This window comes from Manis javanica, chromosome 11 (genome assembly GCF_040802235.1).
Source record: "Manis javanica isolate MJ-LG chromosome 11, MJ_LKY, whole genome shotgun sequence".
Taxonomy (NCBI): Eukaryota; Metazoa; Chordata; class Mammalia; order Pholidota; family Manidae; genus Manis; species Manis javanica.
Window position 1 is genome coordinate 5,383,996 of NC_133166.1, and position 21,391 is coordinate 5,405,386.

Consider the following 21,391-nt stretch of genomic DNA (forward strand, 5'->3'; position numbering starts at 1 on the left):
TGTCTGAAAGTGGAGTCTGAATACAAAGATGACTTATTTTTTTGGCATGAGCACCAGAGTCTTTCCAGAGTCCCTTCTACTTAACAGCCCCGAGTTGGACCTGCCGTGGCACGTGTAAGGGCTGCCCTTCTCTCTGCTGGTTCTACTTCCATCCCCTATAGGATTTTGCTTTTAAACACGGGAAGCCATATGTGCCCTCTCAAAGACATGTCAAGGCTCAGCTACGGTTTGGTTCGGATCCTTTCTCTTTTCTTATACCACGATTTGTCACCAGTAGAAAAAGCAGACATCTATTCCAAATGTGAATGTCGCTTGCATGCCCACGTTTGGCAAATGTTTACCCAGATCTTTAATTTGGGATTTAAACAGCTCATCATCTAGTAGATGATTTCTAAGGTACTATTTAGCACTGAAATTTTATGATTCTGTGGGATTTATTTGCACTCTTGTAAAAAGATGCTTGTGATATGTCATTCTGCCTTCAATGAGAAAATGTCATAAGGTAGAATATTAATCTGCAGTAGAAGAGAGGGAGTTACCCATATCGGTGGGTAAAATGTTCAGATGTCTAAAGTTACACATTTAGGTTACATGTTCAGGTTTCTGATATGATTTCCCAAATGGCATGAGTTACTATGCAGTAGTCTCTTTTTTTTCTCCAAATGTTGCAGAGACATTGATGTAAAAATTTTCTTACACTGTATAATTTTTCCTTTAATAAGTAAATGCTGTAAGGTAGAATATCACGACTCTAGCCAAAGGAAAGATTTCAGCTCATATTTGTGTGCAGTCTGGTCAAATGCCTAAAACAATCTGCTAAATGACATTAGATCATGTCCAGGGTCTGTCTTTCACCTGATCCTCAAGCACAAGGGAGGGTAAGTAAACACCTGCCTGAAAGTGGACCCTAAACTAACACTACAATGTGTGAATAGCAGGGCTAGTAGCTGGGGTGTTTCCATGCAGTCTTCCAAAGAAAGGGCCATCACTTAGGTCATTAAAAACCCAGCTACAGATGGCAGTTTAATGTTATCTCACACAACTGAAAAAAATATATATTGAACGTGAATATTTTAATACAGGAGAAAGCCCACAGTAAGTCGGTAAATGCAAAAAGGGGTTCCAAAACAATATGTATAACATTATGTCAATCTTCCTAACAAATTTTATGGAGGCTTATGTGTGTATGTATATACATATTGTATATATATGTAATTGTATCTATATATACACACACACATAGTGCCTGTGTATCTATGTGTGTTTATATATATACACACACATACACCCCCCCCCCAAAAAAAGTCCTGAAGGCTTATACTGCAAAATATAAAAAGTGGTTATCATTGTGTAGAGAAATTATGAGTGTTAAATTTTTCTTCTTTTTGCTTATCTTTATGTCTCTTTCTCTTTACAATGAACATGTATTATAGATTACATGTTTCTGGTACATACTGTTACATATTTCTAGTTGTTAGAAATAACTGTATTCTTAAAACTATTACTACAGGCACTATGTAATTTCTAAAAGAAGAGTTTTGAAACAAACTCTAATTTTCTCCCTTTCATTGAAGTGTAGATACTTTAACCCATTAGAAATTGAGTTCACCCTTCCTTTCGTACTGATGTCCTTTGATATGACAGGAACTTTTAAATGAGTTACTCCTGGAAGCATCATTTTTGAAGATGGGTAAATGGTTTTGTGTGTGTATCAAAGCACAAATCATGGACCTGTCACGGCCTGTACAGAGAGATGTACAAGTCTTCATCCCGAGGTGGAACAAGCATGTCCCGGCTTCCTCTGATAGACACAGAACATCTCCTGCTGTAAAAATGTTAAATAAAACCCCCATCATATTCTCCTGCTGAAACCAAATAAACACAGCTCTGACTCCTGCCTTCCACGAGAGTCTGTCTACCGCAGCCCCGTCTTCCTACTAGAAAGGCTATCACGTTGCTTTAAATTTAACTGCAGACTTTTGGCTTCTCTTTCAGCCAATGAGAAGAGATCTAAGGCCTTCAGAGGGGAATGATGGAACACGGAAAGGTGAGACTTTGTCAAACTTTTTCTCCAGTGGCAAAAAGGATGTCCCCATACCATGAAGAGAAAGATTCAGTCATTTGGTGATCTACGGGACACTGAAAGCTGCTTTCACAGCATTTTAGTTAGAAATAAGACAAGAACAAACAAAATCCCTCTCTATATGGAGAAATGGAGAAGACATTCTGCCTGATTGTCAGAAGCCCCTTGCTCTGTGGCACCAGTGGCCTAATCATTGGGTCTTCATGAAGCTTCTTAAGGAGGCTATTAATGAGCATGCATACATTTTCTAAAAATATTCAGCTTTTTCTCTTTTACCTGAAATTAGTATCCTGAAAGTGTATTTTACCTCAGTTACATAATAGCAAAGTACACATTAGCATGGAGCTTAGCCCCACATCCCATTTTAAGATTTATCAGCATCTTTTAAAGTGTATAGTGACAAGCCAGGAATTATAACAGGGTATCTCATGAAAAATCTATGCTCTTCCTTCTGAGTTATATACTTATGCCCTCCTGGGGAATGATAGATTTCAGGTAGGTAAATGTGATTTAGGAACTGCCTCTAGGCTCCAAACATGTGCTGGGGTTGCTGGTGGCCTTTGTACTGATGGGGATGCAGGGGAGTGAAGCTGTCCCCTTCCTGTAAGTCAGCTGGCACCAAGGGAGGTCTACAAACCTCTGGCTTAGGCACCTACTTTCTGTGGATTTGTGGACAGTACAGGTCACTGTCTACCAGGAGGCATGGCTTATCTGATTTGTAGGTTACCTGGGCCCCCAAATGTACAATTTAACCAACATCCACTGAGTGTTTTGGGTTGTCCCAGGAATCGTTCTAGATGCTGAAGTACAAAGAGCGGTACACCTTAGTTCTGGCCCTCCATCCTACCACTGACCTTCACCAAAGGGAGGGCCAGGAAGAGAGAGGATGCAGAATCTCTGGGGAGCCCATCGTGTAGCTTGCTAACAGAGCTGAGGATGGCCTGAAGGAGAGAGAGAGCTTGAAATGACTAAGGGCGATGCTGTTTGAATTATGGCATCGGTCACTGGGTATTAACTGTGCAATGGATTACCTCCATTGAGACTCTCCTGACTATTCATAACTGGTTTATTATTTCCCCACAAAGGAGGTGTTGTCACCTGAATGAAACTGAAAAAAGTTCTCATTATGTGTTTAAATATTGAACACGACTACGGCATTAACAACTAAACACAATTTAAGGCCTTAAAGTGGCTATAATTCTGGGGAAAGCTTGGGAGTTAGTGATGAGACTGGGTAGGCCTAGAGAAGGCTAACCTGGGGAAATTAGCTATCCACCCCAGGCCAGTCTCAAGAATAATTACTTTATGGAGTCCTTGGATTCTTGGGAATGCGACAGCTCTGCCATTTGAGCATGGATGCCTTAGCCTCCAGCTCAGAATTCTGACCCAGAAAGCCAAGGGGACTGCAGATCCTCCAGGGGAGGCCCAGTGACCTTCATGACCAGACCAGACCCATAGCTGACTTTCACATTCAGCTGACTTTTCACAGGGTCACAACCCATTTAAGTGCATCCTGGCAAATGGACGATACATCTCTGAAACTTTGGGCTCTTCTTCAGAAATGCACGCAAGTAAGAAATTAACATTCTTTTGAGTGCATACCATGCCCTCAAACAAATCTAGGTACCTTTATAGATGCCAGCTCATTAAGTACCACAAGTACATTCTACCACTCTGAGCCAAACTATAAATAAAATGCATAATATAATGCACTGTGTTCTGAATTCTGCCATAAGAAGACTGCATCAGGAATCACAAGGAAAAACTGTAAGCTTCTACTCATAATGGCGAATATATACTAAATGATAAATATGCATAATATATATACAACACAGCAATCCTCACAAAATTCTTATGAAGTTATTTTTATTATTATTGTCCCACTTTTACAGGTGAGGAAACCGAGGATGCATAATGAAAGGTAATAGAGCTAGCAAGTGCCTTTGTTTGTCTATCTCCAAATCCTATTCTTTAACCATCTCTGTCTATATTTTTAGTACAAGATTAGTCTGATATAAACTTTAAAAGAACTCTAATAATTAGGACATTGTTTTACAAGCAGTGTTTTACTTCTTACTTATAGTCAGATTAAATAATTGTATAAAATATATACAGAACTACATCCCCAAAGAGGAAATAACCAAATTTATTGTAGCTTTTCTCCATTTTAAAGGAACTGATGGTTTTTGCCCCAATGTCCCAATCTATTTTCCTTGGCTTTGACATTTGAATCTCTGACTTAACTTCCCTAAAGCAATCCGTATCCTGCTGCCAACCCTCTCAGCATGCCACTGAACCAGTCTTGCCACAGAATAGATGAGGTTGGTAGTCTCTGATTTGCTACAAAGGAAAGTCATTTGAAAGGTCTTGAAACAACAGCTCATTTGAACAAAAGCTTCTGCAGCAAGCCGGAAACAGGCCAAAGCAGTTTTCCCTTTTTATTAAGAGAGACACTTGAGTTAGAATCTCATATTCTCAACTTGCTGCCATTACCATTTTTATTTACCCACAGATTTAAAGTGCTCAACTGGGTTGTACACATCTGGTGTTTAGACACAAGCTGGGTATGGTTTCTCAAGAGCCCAGATGAAATCAGACTGGACAGATCATTCCATCGCTCAGAATGTGCAGCAGAAAATAAACTAGGAAAGGAACACAATGGAAAAAGTGGGAAAAGGAATTTTGGAAGCACGGGACAGAAGGCCAATTTACTGCTGCTGCACTAGCGGGGGGACGTCAGTCTGGGCTTCCGGGTTGTGTGATTCGAGGTGGGGAATTCTCACCATTGTTCAGAGCCATGCAGGGAACTCTGAACCGCTTCTCTGAGAGGGGATAAGCCATGTATGTGACAGCAGACTGCAGGGTAAGGGCCTCTCCCCAACAAGACCCATGCAGGCAGGGCTTGCCTAAGAAGGCTTGAAGGAAGCAGCGTCAGAGCATCGGAAACCATCCACACGGGAAAACAAAAGCAGAGCCTCAGCTTGCAGCAACCTGTGCACCCAGCTCAATGTGCTGGGACTGCCTGCAGCAATTATTGGCCTGCACAGCACCAGGGAGCAGAGTGCAAAGGCGGCTCATTTCCATTTCCAAGGGGAGCCACTGGGTGGAAGGACCGTCCCAGATCCAAGGGAAGGGTTTCATTTACGGTTGTTCTGTAAATTACTGTACAGATTTAAGGGGGAACAAAACAAATGGCAGCCTTTCACAAACAGGTAAATTGGAGGTGCTTATTTATGGAAGCAAGGATGTATTACAGACAACTCTCCCAGCATATGTAAGGGTTTGACTGTATGTTATGAACTTGGAGGCTAACCAGGGACAAGAGGGGCCAAGCAAAGAAGTGAAGAACTGCCAGTGTAGACAAAGCAGACACGATACCGACGACTCTATGTCATCAAGGACTCAGAGCAACCCACCCCCCACTTCCTCTGTCCAAACACAGACAGGATGGCAAGGTGGCCCTCAGCTGGGATCCTAATCAGGCTTTTAAGACGGGAAGAAAAAGCAGAGAAAGATTCCATTCACTTTTCTGAAGTTGATAAAACACGAATCCGAACAACAGAGGCTTGAGAAGCAGAGAATGGGAAGAGAGGGTGCCTGTGCTTTTTGGGAGCTCTGGAAAACAGAAGCCATGACAACTCTCCCAAGGCCAGTGCCCGCTACAGGCGCTCTTTTCTGTGCACAGATACACCATCTTTCCTGAGGGCCTACTGGTACTTGCTGCAAAGTTTTCTGAGGGTGGCAGAAAGAGGAGCCCAGTGAGAGAAACTTCCATTTCTCCTGCAGTTAAATGATGAAAACATGGGCTGCCTAGTGGGCTGAAATAGGCCTGCCATTCTTCACCACCAAAAATTGGCATCATTATGGAAGCAGAAGCTTACCACAGTAAGACACTGCCAAGGATAAGCACTCAGTGAAAAGATCCATTTGCATCCTAAGGGGCAAGAGGAAACGTGATAAAAACTTAGCAAAGAGCAGTATATTTTTCTCTCAGAAAACAAAACTATAGAAAAGAATGAGAATTTTAGACAGCAAGAAAAAGTAGTCACATGAGGTCTACCTTCCAGTGAAGGATGGATGAGTATGTAAAAGAGAGAGAGATACTAAATAACTTACATTCCTGCAGATCTAGCTTTTCCTTGGCAATGTGTGTTGTCATTTATACCAACTGCACTATAACATCTCACCGCATTCTCTGGGCTACTTTAACTTATATGAGTACACAGCATAATTTCTCACCTTCTGTCTTTATCCTGGTTCCTGGCCTTGTCATCTTTTGTGATTTGCAAATAAAATACTCTCTGTTTTCTTTGGGAGACTTTTATCAGAACCATGCAGCCCTGAACAGAGAAGCATTTCAAGATTAAAAGGGAGGCAAAATAATACTCTTTCAGCAAGCAAGACAAAGATTCACACATAAGTAATCTAGGACTGTCAGATTATTTAAGTGCACGTAACTTTTAAGAATAATTGAACTGCTATAAGCTATTCAAACTGTTGGGGCCATTACTGAAAAAGAAAGGGGATTGACTAGCGTTAGTGGAAGACAAGGGGAGAAAGGAGGGGAAGGGAAAGAGGGAGGGACAGACAAGGGTTTAGCAGTGCCAGTGTGTGCCAGGCACTCGGTGTAGGTCACTGATGAGATGGGATCATTAACCCCATTTTACAGACAAGGGGATGGAGGACTGAAGTTAAGCTGACTCTGCAGAGCAGATGGAAAGAGGCAGAGGTTCCATTCTTTCTGCCTCTGAGTCCATTCACTTCACCACATGCTCATACCTGCCTCATGATCTCATCTAGGGATGAAATAAAGGTCTCAGAAGAAGCATCCATTCCCATTTGTAAATAAGGGACATTTATTGAGTTCCCTGTTTCCTAGGCCCTGGACTAGGTGCTTTGAATACAGAGATAAGTAAGTACTTCAGTGCTGACAACCCCAACCCTGTGCATGGACCGCTTACTGTCTAACAGACAGTGTTCTGAGCACTTGTCCCCTTCGTGTTATATGCTATACCACCCCTATGTTAGGAAGTGTGATTCCTTCTTTACAGATGAGGGGAAAGAGGTCTAGACTGGTTCGAAAGCCTTTCTAGGCACAGTGAGCAGTCCCCACATAGACCCTCAGGCCTGCCTGAATGTAACACATCCTTCCCCACACCACTCCCATTCATTATCTTGATAAATCAAGTTCCATACCCACAGGAGTTTAAATCTGGGAGGTGAGAAAATGACTATCCAAGTGATGATAATATAAGAAAGAATTAGTGCACTTATTCTCTTATTTCACAGCTGTTTTCTCTGATTATGAGGTCATCAGGGCTAAAGTCACAACCATTAAGCTAAAACATTAATTCACTATTTAGTGTATGCATCCATCATCAACTTTGTGTATCTATTTGCTGGAATAAGCCTTTTACCTCTGCTACAATCATAACCAGCTCTCAAGGAACATATATGACTTTGAACAGGTGAGCTGGAAATTCCATATTTCTGCATTTTTTGATAAGGAGAGGCCACTATTTTCACATAGACTTAAATAAGGCAATAGTTAGCATTTGGAATTCACCAAAGAACTATAAGCTGTACTTCAATTTCTCTACAGTTCTTCACTGCTTGTTTCTTAGCAAATCCCTTTGATTCTGGTAATGATAACTTTCCTCTTGTAGAGAGTTAAGGTGAACGTTTGCAGACTAAAAAACCCTTACACGGTCAAGCTAAATATCTTAAATCAATGTATAGGCAGAGTATCAGCAGTACACAATTAAAGAGTTTTTGATCTTAGGCATAGCAAACTATAAACAAATCATTATGTCTTCCTGGTTGCCTATTCAGGTATGTACCTGCCAGGTCAGCTTCTAAATGGGGTCCTTCAAATAGAGTCAATTTCATTTTATTGGGAAGGAGAGATATGAAATGGAGCCAGGAGGTTAATATGAATTTAAGAGGAGGGTAGGATTATCTTTGCAATTAAAAGGTCCTGCAGGAGGTTTATTATCCATACCCAGTACTTACACTCACGGAATGTATCAGCAGTTACAAAAATTTGTGTATCCATTCTGTACTGTGAATGGTATTATTTTACTCATTTTTTGCAGGGCTGAGTTCATTCAATATTCTTCCCATGACCCATTCAGGAAAAAAAACAAATGAATGTCATTCAAGCTCACTGCAATGCTGCATAGAAAAAAAAAATGTGGCCAAGAATTGTACAGTGTAGAGAGTGAGAGCAAGACAGTGATGGAGGGCGACAGACGCAGACTGAGATTCAACCAGGTTTTGAAGACTTCAGCAAGAGGATTTGCTAAATGAAGAAGCAGATATGATGGGTGTTCCTGGGAGGTGGGCAGAGCAGTCAGGCGTGCGAGAGGGCACACTGGTATGCTTCTAATGACCTACAGCTTTTAAAATCTCTATGCAGAAAACTTCAGAGAAGCCAGTTTGCTGCTTGTTGGCCAGAATCATGATGGGATTTGTATTAGACAACAGTCCTTTTGACCCATTGCCTTCACTCTGTTGAAAGAGATTCCCAGGCTCAGGATGGAACAGCTCCTGTCCGGAGTGCACATTAGCAAACCGAGCCTTAGACAACTTTCACGTCCTTGTAACTCCTCCGCTTGACCAGAAACAAGGTATATTCAGCCATCCAATCTCTAAATGCCCAGCCAGCTCTGGGATCTATACTTACTTCCTCGTTTCTTCTTACCCTAAACAAGACTGACTCTGTGGCTCCAGCTGATCACATGTTCTCAATTTTTTCATCCTTGATATTTATTCTTTATCCTATAAATTTCCTGCCTTCCTATCCCATGTTGCAATTTTCTGAATGGAATCTGCTTCATGAAGTGTTAAATAAAGATTGTTTCTATCACCTAAATTGTTTCCTTTAATCATTTTTTAACAAACCTCATCCAAACTACCCTCACCTGTCTAACTACCATCATACCTTTAAAAGCCCCTCGTGGTCTCCCCACCACTTGTGCTCTGTCCAGCAGAGCAGCCAGAAATCTCTCACACTGGCAATCACATCATGTCACTCAGGAAATGGCTTTCCCTGCACTCAGGAGAAACAACTCAGAATCCTTACTTCAGAATCCTTACTTCAGGCCTTCTCCAACTTGATTTCCTACCATCTTTACCTCCTCCATCATTAAACCCTTAAACACACTGGCCTTGGGGATCCTCCTGACCTTGAGCAGAATCTTGGCTTCATGTCACCAGATGTCACCTACTCAAAGAGGCCCTCCTAAGCAGTCTATTGAATGTTGTCTACCCCTTCCCACTCTCAGGCATTATCACAGAACCTTCTGTGAATGGCCTCAGAGAGCTTGTACCTGAATTTACAGCATTTATCCATTTATCACGTGCCTCCCCGTCCTTCCTGTCCCTCTGCCTGCTTAGCACATAGGGCAGTGCCTGGGACCCAGCTGGCCAGAGCTTGCAGCTCCTTCTGCAAGTGAGTTGCCCTGAACTACTCTCTGTCTTGGAGTGTGGAGATGAAGTCGGATCTTTACAAGTATTCAGGTATTATGACACCGTATGACTATTAAAACTGCAAAGATTATAGCCACACTTTACTGAGCACCTGCTTAGCGCCAGGTATTGTACTGGATGTTGTTCACATGCTTCATGCTTTAATCTCCCAACAATCCTGTGAGGTTACCTGTTCTGCTACATGACCTCCCTAGGCAGGTTACACCGGCTACTGAGAAATGTTCCAGATATGCCTGTGTTAGTCTTTTAAAGAATCACAATGTTTGATCAGTATTAATGTTTAAGTCTGTAAAGGATGTGAAACTGTTAAGGAATCTTTTGGGAAGTGAATTCAAACACCTAGAATAAACACTCTGGCCACTTTGCCCAGTCACATCGCACCACACCCTCCACCCCGACCCCAGGCGAAGACGCCACATTTCCAGGGACAGGCAGCGAGCCATCCCAGGCAGATTCTGCAGCTAATGAGACACCCTTCCTTTTCTCTGCTGGGAGGTAATGGCTTCAACTATCCCAGAACACAGCCTCCCCGGGAGCCCTGGAGTCTCTGCTGGGCAGGAAAGGAGCACATAAATATAATATAAGGTGTTATTAGTCTGGCAAAAGTACTCTAGTTCTGGACCAAGTATGTAGTGCAGCCCATTAGTATGATTTTGAAAAAAGAATTATAATAATTATTTTTGGCAGCCTGGAGTCTTTCATCTTTATGAGATGATAGCAGTGTTTAAAGAGGATTATCATAGTGCTGCATGATGATAATAATAATAATCCTTTATTAGGGTAATGCTTTAAAAGTTTTAAAAATACTTTGCTGTAAGATATGAGGATGGATCCTAATAGTGATCCTTTGAGGTATATGGAATAGTAATTATTTGCCACCACATTTCACAGTAGGGGAAACTGAGGCCCAGGGCAATGAAACAACACTTCAAGCCATGGACAAGCACTTCAAGCTAAGCATGGCAGGGCAGCGCTGGGACCCACCAGCACCGATTCCTAGTCCAGTGTTCTTTAAATAAGTCATTATTCCTTAAAAGATTTTAAAGAGAACACCAGAAAAGATTTGTGGGGCATGAGTGTGTATATGTGTGTGTGTGTGTGTGTGTGTGTGTGTGTGTGTGTGTGTGTAAGGCAGACCTGTGGATTCCATTAAATAATTCTTTGGGACTAAAAGATCATTTCAGAAGTGTGGACACATTATAAAACCTTAACAAAGCCCTGGGTGCAAACTTCCAAGCATTCTCATTGTTCTGTCAGACTGTCACACTTAAATCACGGTGTCATAAAACCACCCAGACTTCAAGCTTCCCAATAAAAATACTCGATATGTATAGAAGAATGTTCCATGAAGCTCTTTCATATTTATTTTCTCACCCTTTGCCTTATGGTGCTTTTCTCTCCCTCCAGAAATAATGCTTTTATAGTTTATATTGCTGCTGTTTCTGTCTTAATGAATTATAGGGGTACATTTTATGGTTTCAGAAACATTTCTCTCAGGCAGTGAATCAACTAGCAGCCTTCTCCTCCTCAACCCTCTCCCAAGAAAGGAAATGAGGAGCAAGGACAGAACCCTTCTGCACAGAGGAGGTACTTCACTTAAACTGGAGCACTTGGAGTTGTTCTCCTTTTACATCCGAGGCTGCAGAGGCCCAGGAGGCTCCACTCCTGAACTTGCTTTTCTTGTTATTGGAAAAGGGGCTTGGAGTCAAGGGAGAGATGCTTGTTCTCAGCAGAGGGCGAAGGCTGCTCCCCCATCCTTGCAGCCCAAGGACTGCACTCTGAGGAATGCACCAGAAATCACCAAACGCTCTACCCATCAACCCGAGCCAAACCGCTTCCTTTTGGAGCCCACTGTTTCAATACATTTAATTTCTAGCTTATACGGAAGGTTAGAGAAGTTTAGTGAAAAGCAGTTTTAATGAACGCCAGTCAGTTCTCTCTGTGTACTCACCTCCAGAAAATGCTCCGCCTGCTGTTCGCGATCCAATTTCCTTGAAGTTGTTGTAATCAGACCTGTGTAGAAATGAGATTATTTGACTTTTAAATATTTGGGTAAGTAGCTTACTGAGCAAGTCCAGTTAAAGGAAAAGCAAAAGTAATGGGGAACAGTAACTCTCCAATCCCCAGGGACAACCAGAGGGTCTCAGAATTATTCTTACAACAAAATAAAATTGATAAAGCAAACCTGAGACATATGGTCCACTTCTACTTACCTCAGTTAGGTACTGTAATCACTCTGGGGATGTAACAATTCACCAGAGAACCACTCTTTTTCTGATAATGAGGAATTTCAATGATCCATTTGCATATGACTGAAATTCTACCTTAGGAGTCTCATTAAAGATTTGCATGCTCTTGAACCATTAATAGGTTGTTGATGCTGGTTGTAGATTCAAGCTATGAAACAGCATCTTCTTATTTAACATTTTTATGTGTATATAATTTTTTTTGGTTATACATGATAAAGAAGGTTCTTTCTGTAATAACTATGTGTAGACATAATTATTTCAAATTTTGTAACTCTTACACACAGAAGATCTCATACTGTAATTTTATCATTGTTGTGTGTGATTAAATCTTTACACAGAATAAGTTCCACCTGGGAAATATCACTGTATCTTTCCTTCAAATGGTGTTTCTCATAAATGAATCACCCCTTTGAGTATAAAGACAAAAGGCAATCGGAAGAAAACACTGTTGTGCATGCCCAGCTTATGGCACCCATTTGTCTGCTGTGTGTTTTATTATTATTATTGTCAAGAGGCAATTAGGAGGTCAAATTTACATTGCATTTCTTGACTCTACAATGTCCCTGAAGACAAGAGACTGTGGATTGGGCTGCTTTCATGAACATATGCTGATTGACAGGGAAGAGCAGAGAAAATCAGAGAAAAGCTCACTCCCAACACTGATGAGGTGTGTGAAATATGGAAAAGATATTTTATTAAGCTCTGCTGAGGAGCTCATGACCTCCAGCTTTTGTTTTATACAGAACTGATGGGCAGATTAAGCAGATTTCAGGGAAAGCCAAGAAGAGGCCACACGAAGCTCAATGGTCTTCAGAGTAAAATCTCACTGGAGGCTCGAGCACGGCTGTTCCCAAGTCGGCCCCACTCTCATCTGCTCTCCTCTGCTCAGCCCCCACCCACCATGGGAGGGAAACCTATCCTCCCACTGCACAAATCATCTCCCTTTCCATGAATTCTTCGTGGAATATGCCCCAACCCGCTGCTTAACTCACGGGTTTTTCAAATTGCGCTCAGGTGTTGGAGAGGTGACCGCTTTACCTGGTTAGGTGCCCACCTACCACGTCCTGACATAGCCAGTATACTCCACTACTGTGGTTCTTTGCCCTCTGCTGCAATCCTTTGCTCACATGCCTAAATTTTCCCACTAGACAGGCCGAAAAAATTCCTGCAAGGGAAGGGCTAGCCTTTTCATTCTGCAGCCCTGGGGCCTACCTAGTCTCTGGACCGAAAGAAAGAATAAGAGCTTTATTAATGTTCAGTTCACAGAAGTTGCTGTAGAAGAGATGGATGACATCCTAATCTTTAGTTTTGCCATAGATTTAAAATGTGTTTGTTTAGGAAGGTGTTATTTTGTATGTAGGGAGAGTATCTGTGGGTAGGTAGGGGGTGTGCCTCTAATACTCATTTGAAACCACTTGGTACTCATTTGAAGACCACTGAGCTCCTCTTTGTGACAGATGCAGGGCTCAGCGCTCTTGGAATTCAAAGATGAACCAGAGTCTGAGATGATGGAGAGAAGACTGCCATCAAGGGTTATACGTGATTATCGGCAACTTCTCTCCCTAATTGCCCATCAGAACCTTTGGAAACTCAAAAAACAGATTCTGTGGTCCACTCCATCCCTCATTTACTGCATCCAAGTCTCCTGGGATGATGCCTGAGTTGGCCCTCTGATTCTAAGAGAAGGCTCTATGCAATTCCACCAACCTCTGTTGAATCTTGCTGTGACTTTTTGTTGACAGGAATTTTTTTGCCCAGCTGTATCCAAGAATGAAATAAGCTGAGCTGCTTTAGCAACTGAATCTGAACGTCAGGCTCCACATGTGGGGTGCACCGGGGGGAGAGGGAAATGATGGGTGAGGGCGCAGACCGGGGACGATCAGGGAGGGATAAAGGAGAGCACAGGGCTCTGACTCATACTGACCAAGGGCCACCGCGGTCACACCAGGGGTGTCTAGCACACAAATCTGCTGCCTTCATTTTCAGGCCTTTCTATCTGACAAGGTCATAAGTCAAGGAGGCTCTTTCCAAGTGAGAAGTAACCACCTTCTCAATGGGGGCAGGAGGCTTTCCTGAACCTCACCACCTTTTCAGGGGACAATCCTCAGTGAGAGGTCACAATGAGAATGAGTAACCCTTATTATACTGAAGCTATAAATGGATGAAAGAGCTGTAAACCTCCACTCTACTGTCCACCTGCTGCTCTTCCAGGCACAAAAGACCAGGAGCCCCTTTGCCTTTTGTTGCCCTGGGGACATTCCTGTCATTTCAGGTCCTCCTGGCCCGGGTCACTCAGTCACGGCTCACTGTGGTGTAAGTGTATGGGGAAGGGGCCGGCTTCCTCTCCTGATTATTCCTGGGGTGATGTTTAAGGAAAGTTACTTATTTTCACAGTGCCCATGTGTCACTGAGAGAGCAGTGTGGCTCCCCTTCCATCCATACACCTTCCGTAGGATGTATTTTTCACATATTTATCAGCCAAAAGAGAAAGAGAGAGGCTTCCTGGAACGTCTGAAACAATATACACACCGGTGAACCTGGAGCTGTGGGAAGCCAAGCAGCTTCTGTTCCTTTAAGAAAAGCAGGAAAACCTTTGTAGGCTTCAGTTCTCTGGGTTTCTATCACCTTTATTTTCACAGATGTGAGGTAGAAGGCAGGTAAAAACAACTCTAAGTCAAAAGTGAAAATTGGTAGGAAATCAGATGAGGTGAGGTGGGGGACAGCTGAGTGACTGAGAATGGGAACAAGGATTTTTTTTGTGGTGATGAAAATGGTCTAAAATTATAGACTAGAGTGCTGGTGGTGCAGTTTATTAAGTATTCTGAAAACCATTGAACTGTACACTTTAAATGGGTAAGCGTTGTATGCGATTTATACAATCATGTGAGTAAAGAGTTTAAAATCAGTAGGAGATTATAAACTTCGCGTTTTAGATTTTAATAAGTTTCTCATGTTCAGAGACGACAGGCATTTAAAAATTACTTGAATGAATAAGTTTGTTTAGGAATTACACATGAAGAGCCATTGGAATGAATAGAAGGATCAGGCTTGTCTAAGGAGAATCTGGAACATAAAAATAATGACCAGAATATTTTGGGCTAAAGCCACAGCTGCTAGTTATTTGTACCAAAATAATAACCTTGTTATCAAGCCAAGGCCAGCTAAACCAAGAAGGGGCAAAAGAGCTTTCTTCCTGCTGAAAGTACATACTTAGGGTGAGCTACGGTGCTCCAGCAGCACTATGTTATTTACTGTCAGAAAGGAATGCAATGAGCCATTGCTCACAGTCCAAAGGAATTAGTCAAAATTGCCAATGCGGCATCTTCATTTTTTGCAACTCTGTTGCAGCTGAAGTAGCTTGGGCCTTAGAACAGGAAAAAGAATAAAACAGAGCAACCTCCCTCCTTACCACCCCGATCCATCACTGTGGCAGGCAGCCTCATTGTGCAATCTCTGCGGGAAAGAGGCGTGCACATCACACATGTAACTGTAGACCCACTGGGCACAGTAAATTGGGGACTGACATGACGAAATTGAATTTCAAAGATAAGTCAGACGTGAGCTTTTGAATGTGGTTTGGAGATATAAACAAACACATTATTTGCTATAATTACATATGCAAACCTCCAATTTAGGAGGGGAATCACGCCGGTCCTAAGGGAATGATACTCAGTTAAAGAGTGGGGAGGGCATATGGCTAGAACCATGCAATTACTTTCAAAATGGCTACTTCTGATTTTTTGTTGTGGAGACGGGGGAATCTAACAATCTCTGAGAAATGGCCCAAGAACAAGAATGTTGCTGCCTGTTCAAAATACAAACTCAAACTGTTCTGAATAGTTACAGCCCAGAAGTGATACTTGTAAGGATGACACCTTTTCCTTACTTTTCTTCCCTGCGGGTGTCCCAGGTCACAGCTGTGTAATCTGCTGCCGTGACATTCACATTTTCTGTAAGTGCTACTTGACACAGCATAGGTTTTGGGAGTTTCAGCATCATTTTCCAGGACTGTTGGAAGCTCAGTTTGGTATTAAAAATGCAACAAGAATTATCAGCCCTGGGAGCTACAATTAGCGCTGACTCTGTCATTTTCATATCCCATTTCTTCTGCTTACCATTCCTCCATGCCTACCCCTAGCTACCTGGTAAACCCCTCACATCCTTTCAGACAGTTCAATGTCACCTCCTCCGTGAAGCCTTCTCTGACCTCTGCTCCTCTAGCATGTTGCATGCAACTCATTTACTGTCTGCAGGTCACATCTGCAGATCTACCTACACATCCACCCTGCAGATCAACAGTTCCAGGAAGGCCGGATTTGGGGTAGTTCACTAGCTGAACTCAGGAACTTAGATCAGTGCCTGTCACATTCGTTGAATTTATATTGGATGATCAAAATAAGGAAGAGGTGGCTGGAAATCTACATTACAATATATGGATGGGTCTTAGAGATGATCTTGTCTGGGAAGCGTTGCCAGCTCCCAATATTTGCCTCTAATTGTTCGTTAAACAGTCAATATTGCCTAATAGGATACATGGAAAAAGGGCAGTGAATAGATCATCCTGCGTACTTGGTGTATAACACAGAAGCTGATACGCTGCAGGAACGATGCAAAACTTGTTTGAATGCGGGTGCTGTGGATGCGGTCACCATGGATGCGGTCCTCCAGAATTTTCAATATTGTTTTATACAGAGTGGACTTACGGGGCCTCAACCATGGGAGTTAAAAGTTTCCTGAATATTCTCTTTCATTTTTTGAATTATTTAATGTTTTCCCAGTTTTGGAACACCATCTTCTGTGCTGATCGTTGGAGTTCATTAGAACAATTCCTGATAACCTTTTCGTTTCCAGTCGCTAATTAGAGATTTTAATCTTTAATATTATGTACAGGGGCTTTGTGGCCACCCCATGATTCTCCCACATCTTGGATAAAATTTAATTTATGGAGAGAGGCAAACAAATAATAATATACTAGTGTCCAACATTTACTGAGTACTCTGTGTGTCAGTCATGGTACTAAACAATTCACATATACCATCTCAGTTAATCTCACAGTCTTTTGGAAAAATAGGAACTATTTTGAGTCCATTTACAGGAAGCAACTGAGTTAATGTGCCCAAGGCCACCCATGACCGAGCCATGATTCCAACCGAAGACTAATACACAGAGGTGGCAAAGCCTCATGCCTAGGAGCCCGGAGACCTGCGTCTGGTCTCAGCTGTGTCAGTACTCAGTTATGAGATTCCAGGCAATAACATCTTTTCTCTCATCTAGAAATGTGTCAAGTTTCTTTTCAGTGTGAAAATCTGTAAAAGAATAAATACATTAAAAGGAGATTATGCTCTCCCACCTGACCCCACTTTTTTCCTGATGGCCCCCGAGTCTAGCTGTGTAGGACCTGGGCAGGTCATCCAGGCAAGAATAAGAGCAGCCCTGTTCTGGTTTATATTTAGCCATAAAATCAACACCTAAATGCCCCTATGGATAATTCTCAAAAGGAGGGAAGTAAAAATGTCAGTTAACTATGAGTGTGTGTTTTTAAGTAGGAAAAAAAAAGCCTCAGTTATCCCCGTTTATTGTCTCCTCCACAAGATTCTAACTCCTAGACCCTCTGTTTCCACCTCTCATTTCCGCTGTTGAGGATGTCTTAAAACATTCCCTGCAGTGTTTACACATGCACATAAAACATGCACTGAATTTGGAGAGAATGAAATGGATACACAGTAAATACAAAATTCAGAATTTTAGGAAAAACTGAAGTTGGAGTGATGGCAAATATTAGGCTTTCTTTTTTTAAAACTAGGTAATGTGTGTTCTTAGACTATATGATATTTCATTGAAAAGAATAACCAGAAGGAAAACAATACACCAGAGCTACAACATCAGTTATGATGGGGTTTAAAATAAAGGATTCTGGGAACTGGTCCCATCAGACCAGCGTTAAGTAAGGGCTATTTCCTCAGGTGTAAAGATTTGGAGTTGCTCCATTGAGCATGCAGTGCTGCTATTACTTTTCTTAAGAAAATCTGACAGGGGAAACCACTGATGGAGCTTAAGCCAGAAACTTGGGCCTTTCCTTATAAAGAGACATTTTCAGATGCCAATAGAAGCTTTAAAACTGGGTGAGTGAGGATGCATCTTAAACCAAAGTATGGAGACCTGGTGGGTCAAACGTGGTTCCTGGCTGTTAGTTTTCTGTAACAGAGAAGCTTCATTTTCTTTCTTTTTAGCCAATGGGTGGCATTTCTCAATTCTGCTTTAGCAGCTGGGAAACTGCAGGGAGCATTCTCCTGCCAGAAATACTTTCCCCTTTGGATAAGGATTCTGTTGTTGCTACAGGTAGCAAAGCGAAAGGGATTATGCTGGCGCACATGCTGCCCCTTTCCTCCGGGCCTAGTTGACAGGTGCAGTTGCCCACAGCCTGGAGGGAGAGTTCGGAGGTTCAGGCAAGCCTTGCACCCTTGCTGTACCAGTCGTTAGAGACAAAATCGGTTCAGGGGTCTGGGTCAAGAGGACTTGTCATCAGGGTGCAGGAGAGGGTGAGGCCAAGAAGGAAGTAATGAAGATGTTGTATGGTGGAGAACTTTTCCTGAGGCCTTCCCTGAATAACCCTCTTGGACTGAGTGGTTCTGTCACACAAACCCACATATGTGAGTGCACACACACACACACACACACCCCTAAGATGAAAGGTGTTGTGTGTGAGTCTACTTGTGCTTGAATACCTGGATAGTTATCCTCATGTGTTTTCCCCTCAATTCCTCTCCTCAGCACCAATCCGCATAGTTCTCCCCCCACAATCACACACAGCCCTCCAGCCCTGCCTTCCCAGCCTAGATAAAGAGGTATTCATGTACCTGCAGAAGTCTCCAGGCAATTTAGCTAAACGTTGAATGCCATATTGAACTTCTTCAGAGAAATGTTAAGCTGCAGATGGCGAACCAATATTAAGGATGTCATATGAAATGATGCCATCTTTAGATGCCATTAACAGACCACTGATGTGTGTGCTCAGATGTGCAATATGGGGCACCTCTCCCACTTTCTCTGCCAAGATTTTCTTTTTTTGTATAATTCTGAATACTGGATGATCAAAATAAGGGAGAAGTGGCTGGAAATCTAAATGACACTATATGTATGGGTCTTAGAAATGATTTTGTGTGGGAAGCGTCGTGGTGTACTGATGAGCGGTACACTAACCAGGTCTCCGGCTCTGGCATCAGACTGTCTGGCTTTGCATCGAAGTCCTATCCCAAGGCAACGGTCCATTCTTTGGCAAGTTATTTAGCTTCTCTAAACAGCAGTCTCCTCATCTGTATAATGAGGTTTACCCAATTAAAAATTGATTTAAAGTACTTAGTTTGGATTTTGGTGCATATAAATGGTCAAATAATGTTACTTTTATTATTAGCTCCAAGAATAATTCCTGGAGCATTCTATGTATTCAGTGGTCTAATATGGCCTCCTTCCCACCTTGAGAGTCCCCTCAAATGTGTCTATTGAAATTATTAATCTAATTGTTATTAACAATAAAGTGTTAAATGTCTATTACTTGCCCCGGACAGATAAGGAAAGGCATGCTCACAGTTTAAGTAACTTGTTCAGACTTAATTATTATTAAATCCTTCACCCATCCAGGCATTGTTTAATTTTATTGAGATGATAGTATGTGTCCTTGCTACTTAAAGTGTGGTGTGGATGAGAAGTGTCAGCAGCATCCAGGAGCTATGTGGAAATGCACACCTGCAGGCATCTCCCACACCTAGGTGATTGTACGTCCGCTAAATTTCGAGAGGCCTGGCTCTAAACCATTGCTGGCTTTCAAACCTGGCTATGCACTGGGATCACCTGGGAGCTTTAAAATATTCGGATACCAGGGTCTCACATCCAGACACTCTGAACTATTTTGTATGGGTGGAGGCCTAGGCATAGGGATTTTTAAAAAGCTCCAGGTGACTCTAATAGTCAGTCAAGGCTGAGAATCATTGTGCATAAAGTTGTTCTTTCTGGGTGAAGCAGTTACGGTAACTAATTTTTTGGTTTATTTAAATGGTCTAGTTTTCCCCCAATGAACAACACTCAATGTTATAATACAAAGTAATTTAAAGGCCCATAAAATGGGGCACCTGGCACATAGTCTCTCTGGGTTCTCATCTGGATTCCACAAAGTTCTATTCTGAATCCTCCCAGTGAAGGACAAAGCGATGTGGTTGGCAAGTGTGTTTGGACTTTAGATCTGACACATTCCTTATGTCTTTCCCTAATACACTGGCTTATCACAGCTACAGCTGACTTCTTCATTCTGGAATATTTTCTTGTACCGTGTCACACCTCTCCTAGCTCCATCTGGTGCCAGGATCCTCACAGCAGAGGTAAAACACCACTCTTCCCCACAAGAGCCTATTTGGAATAGACTCTTGAATATTGGAAGAACAAAGAGGAGACAATGATGAGTCACCTCATTTGCCCACCTGGCACAAATGATTCAGTAAGGTACAGGGACACCTATGCAAATAACTGATACATAGTGTGACCAAATGTACATGCTGGACAACTTGGGGTGCCCTGAAGAAGGAAAGATGAATGGTTAACTGTTCAATTAGAAAAGATAAGGGAATAAATTGAATGCTGAATTTGTACTGGGCCTTTAATGGTGAAAAAGATTCCAATAGATAGGGAAGTTGGAAAAAGTTAAAATATCAAAACTGCAGCTGAGAATAATGAGAACAAAGTTTAACAGAAAAGGTAAATCTGATTTAAATCCTGGCTCTTCTATTTCTTTTTTTTTAAATAAAATAATTTATTAAGGCACGATTGGCATGATACTATATTAGTTTTAGGTGTACAACAGTGATTTGCATTTATATTTATATTTATAGAAATACATTTTTATTTATCTTAAATGCTCACCACGGTAAGTGTAGTTACTATCTCTCACCATACAAAATTATTACAATATTATTGACTATATTTCCTATGCTGTCCTTTTCATCCCTGGAATTTTATACCTCTTAACTGGAAGTTTGTACCTCTTAATTTATTCTATAACTTAAAGTTTGTACTTCTTAATCCCTTTCACCTATTTTGCCCATCTTCCCATCCACCTCCCCTCTGGTAACTACGAGTTTATTGTCTGTATCAGTCTGTTTCTGGGCTTTGATTCGTTTGTTTGTTTCGTTTTTTATTCATTTGTTTGTTTTTTAGATTCTACATATAAGTGAAATTACACGGTATTTGTCTTTCTCTGTCTGACTTAGCATAATACCTTCTAGGTCTATGCATGTTGATGCAAATGGTAAAATTTCATTCTTTTTTATGGTAGAGTATATTCCACCATTTATATGTACTACATTTTTTAATCCATTCATTTATTGACGGACACTTAGGTTGTTTTCATATCTTGACTATGGTAAATAATGCTGCAATAAACACAGAGATGCATATATCTTTTTGAATTTGTGCTTTTATTTTTCAGGTAAATAGAAGTGGAACTGCTGGATCATATGGTATGGTATTTCTGTTATTTATTTATTTTTTGAGGAACCTCCACACTGTTTTCCACAATGGC

The 21,391-nt window shown here is 41.7% G+C and overlaps 1 protein-coding gene across 3 annotated transcripts in view; it reads right to left on the bottom strand.

Annotated features, from left to right (window-relative positions):
- FAT3 (FAT atypical cadherin 3) overlaps window positions 1–21,391 on the bottom strand; it is a 621,620-nt gene that overhangs the window by 170,930 nt on the left and 429,299 nt on the right. For all 3 annotated transcript variants that reach the window (XM_037011586.2, XM_073215899.1, XM_073215900.1), the window contains exon 4: window positions 11,526–11,587. In XM_037011586.2, coding sequence (XP_036867481.2) covers window positions 11,526–11,587 — 62 coding nt within the window. The remainder of the gene's footprint in view (window positions 1–11,525; window positions 11,588–21,391) is intronic.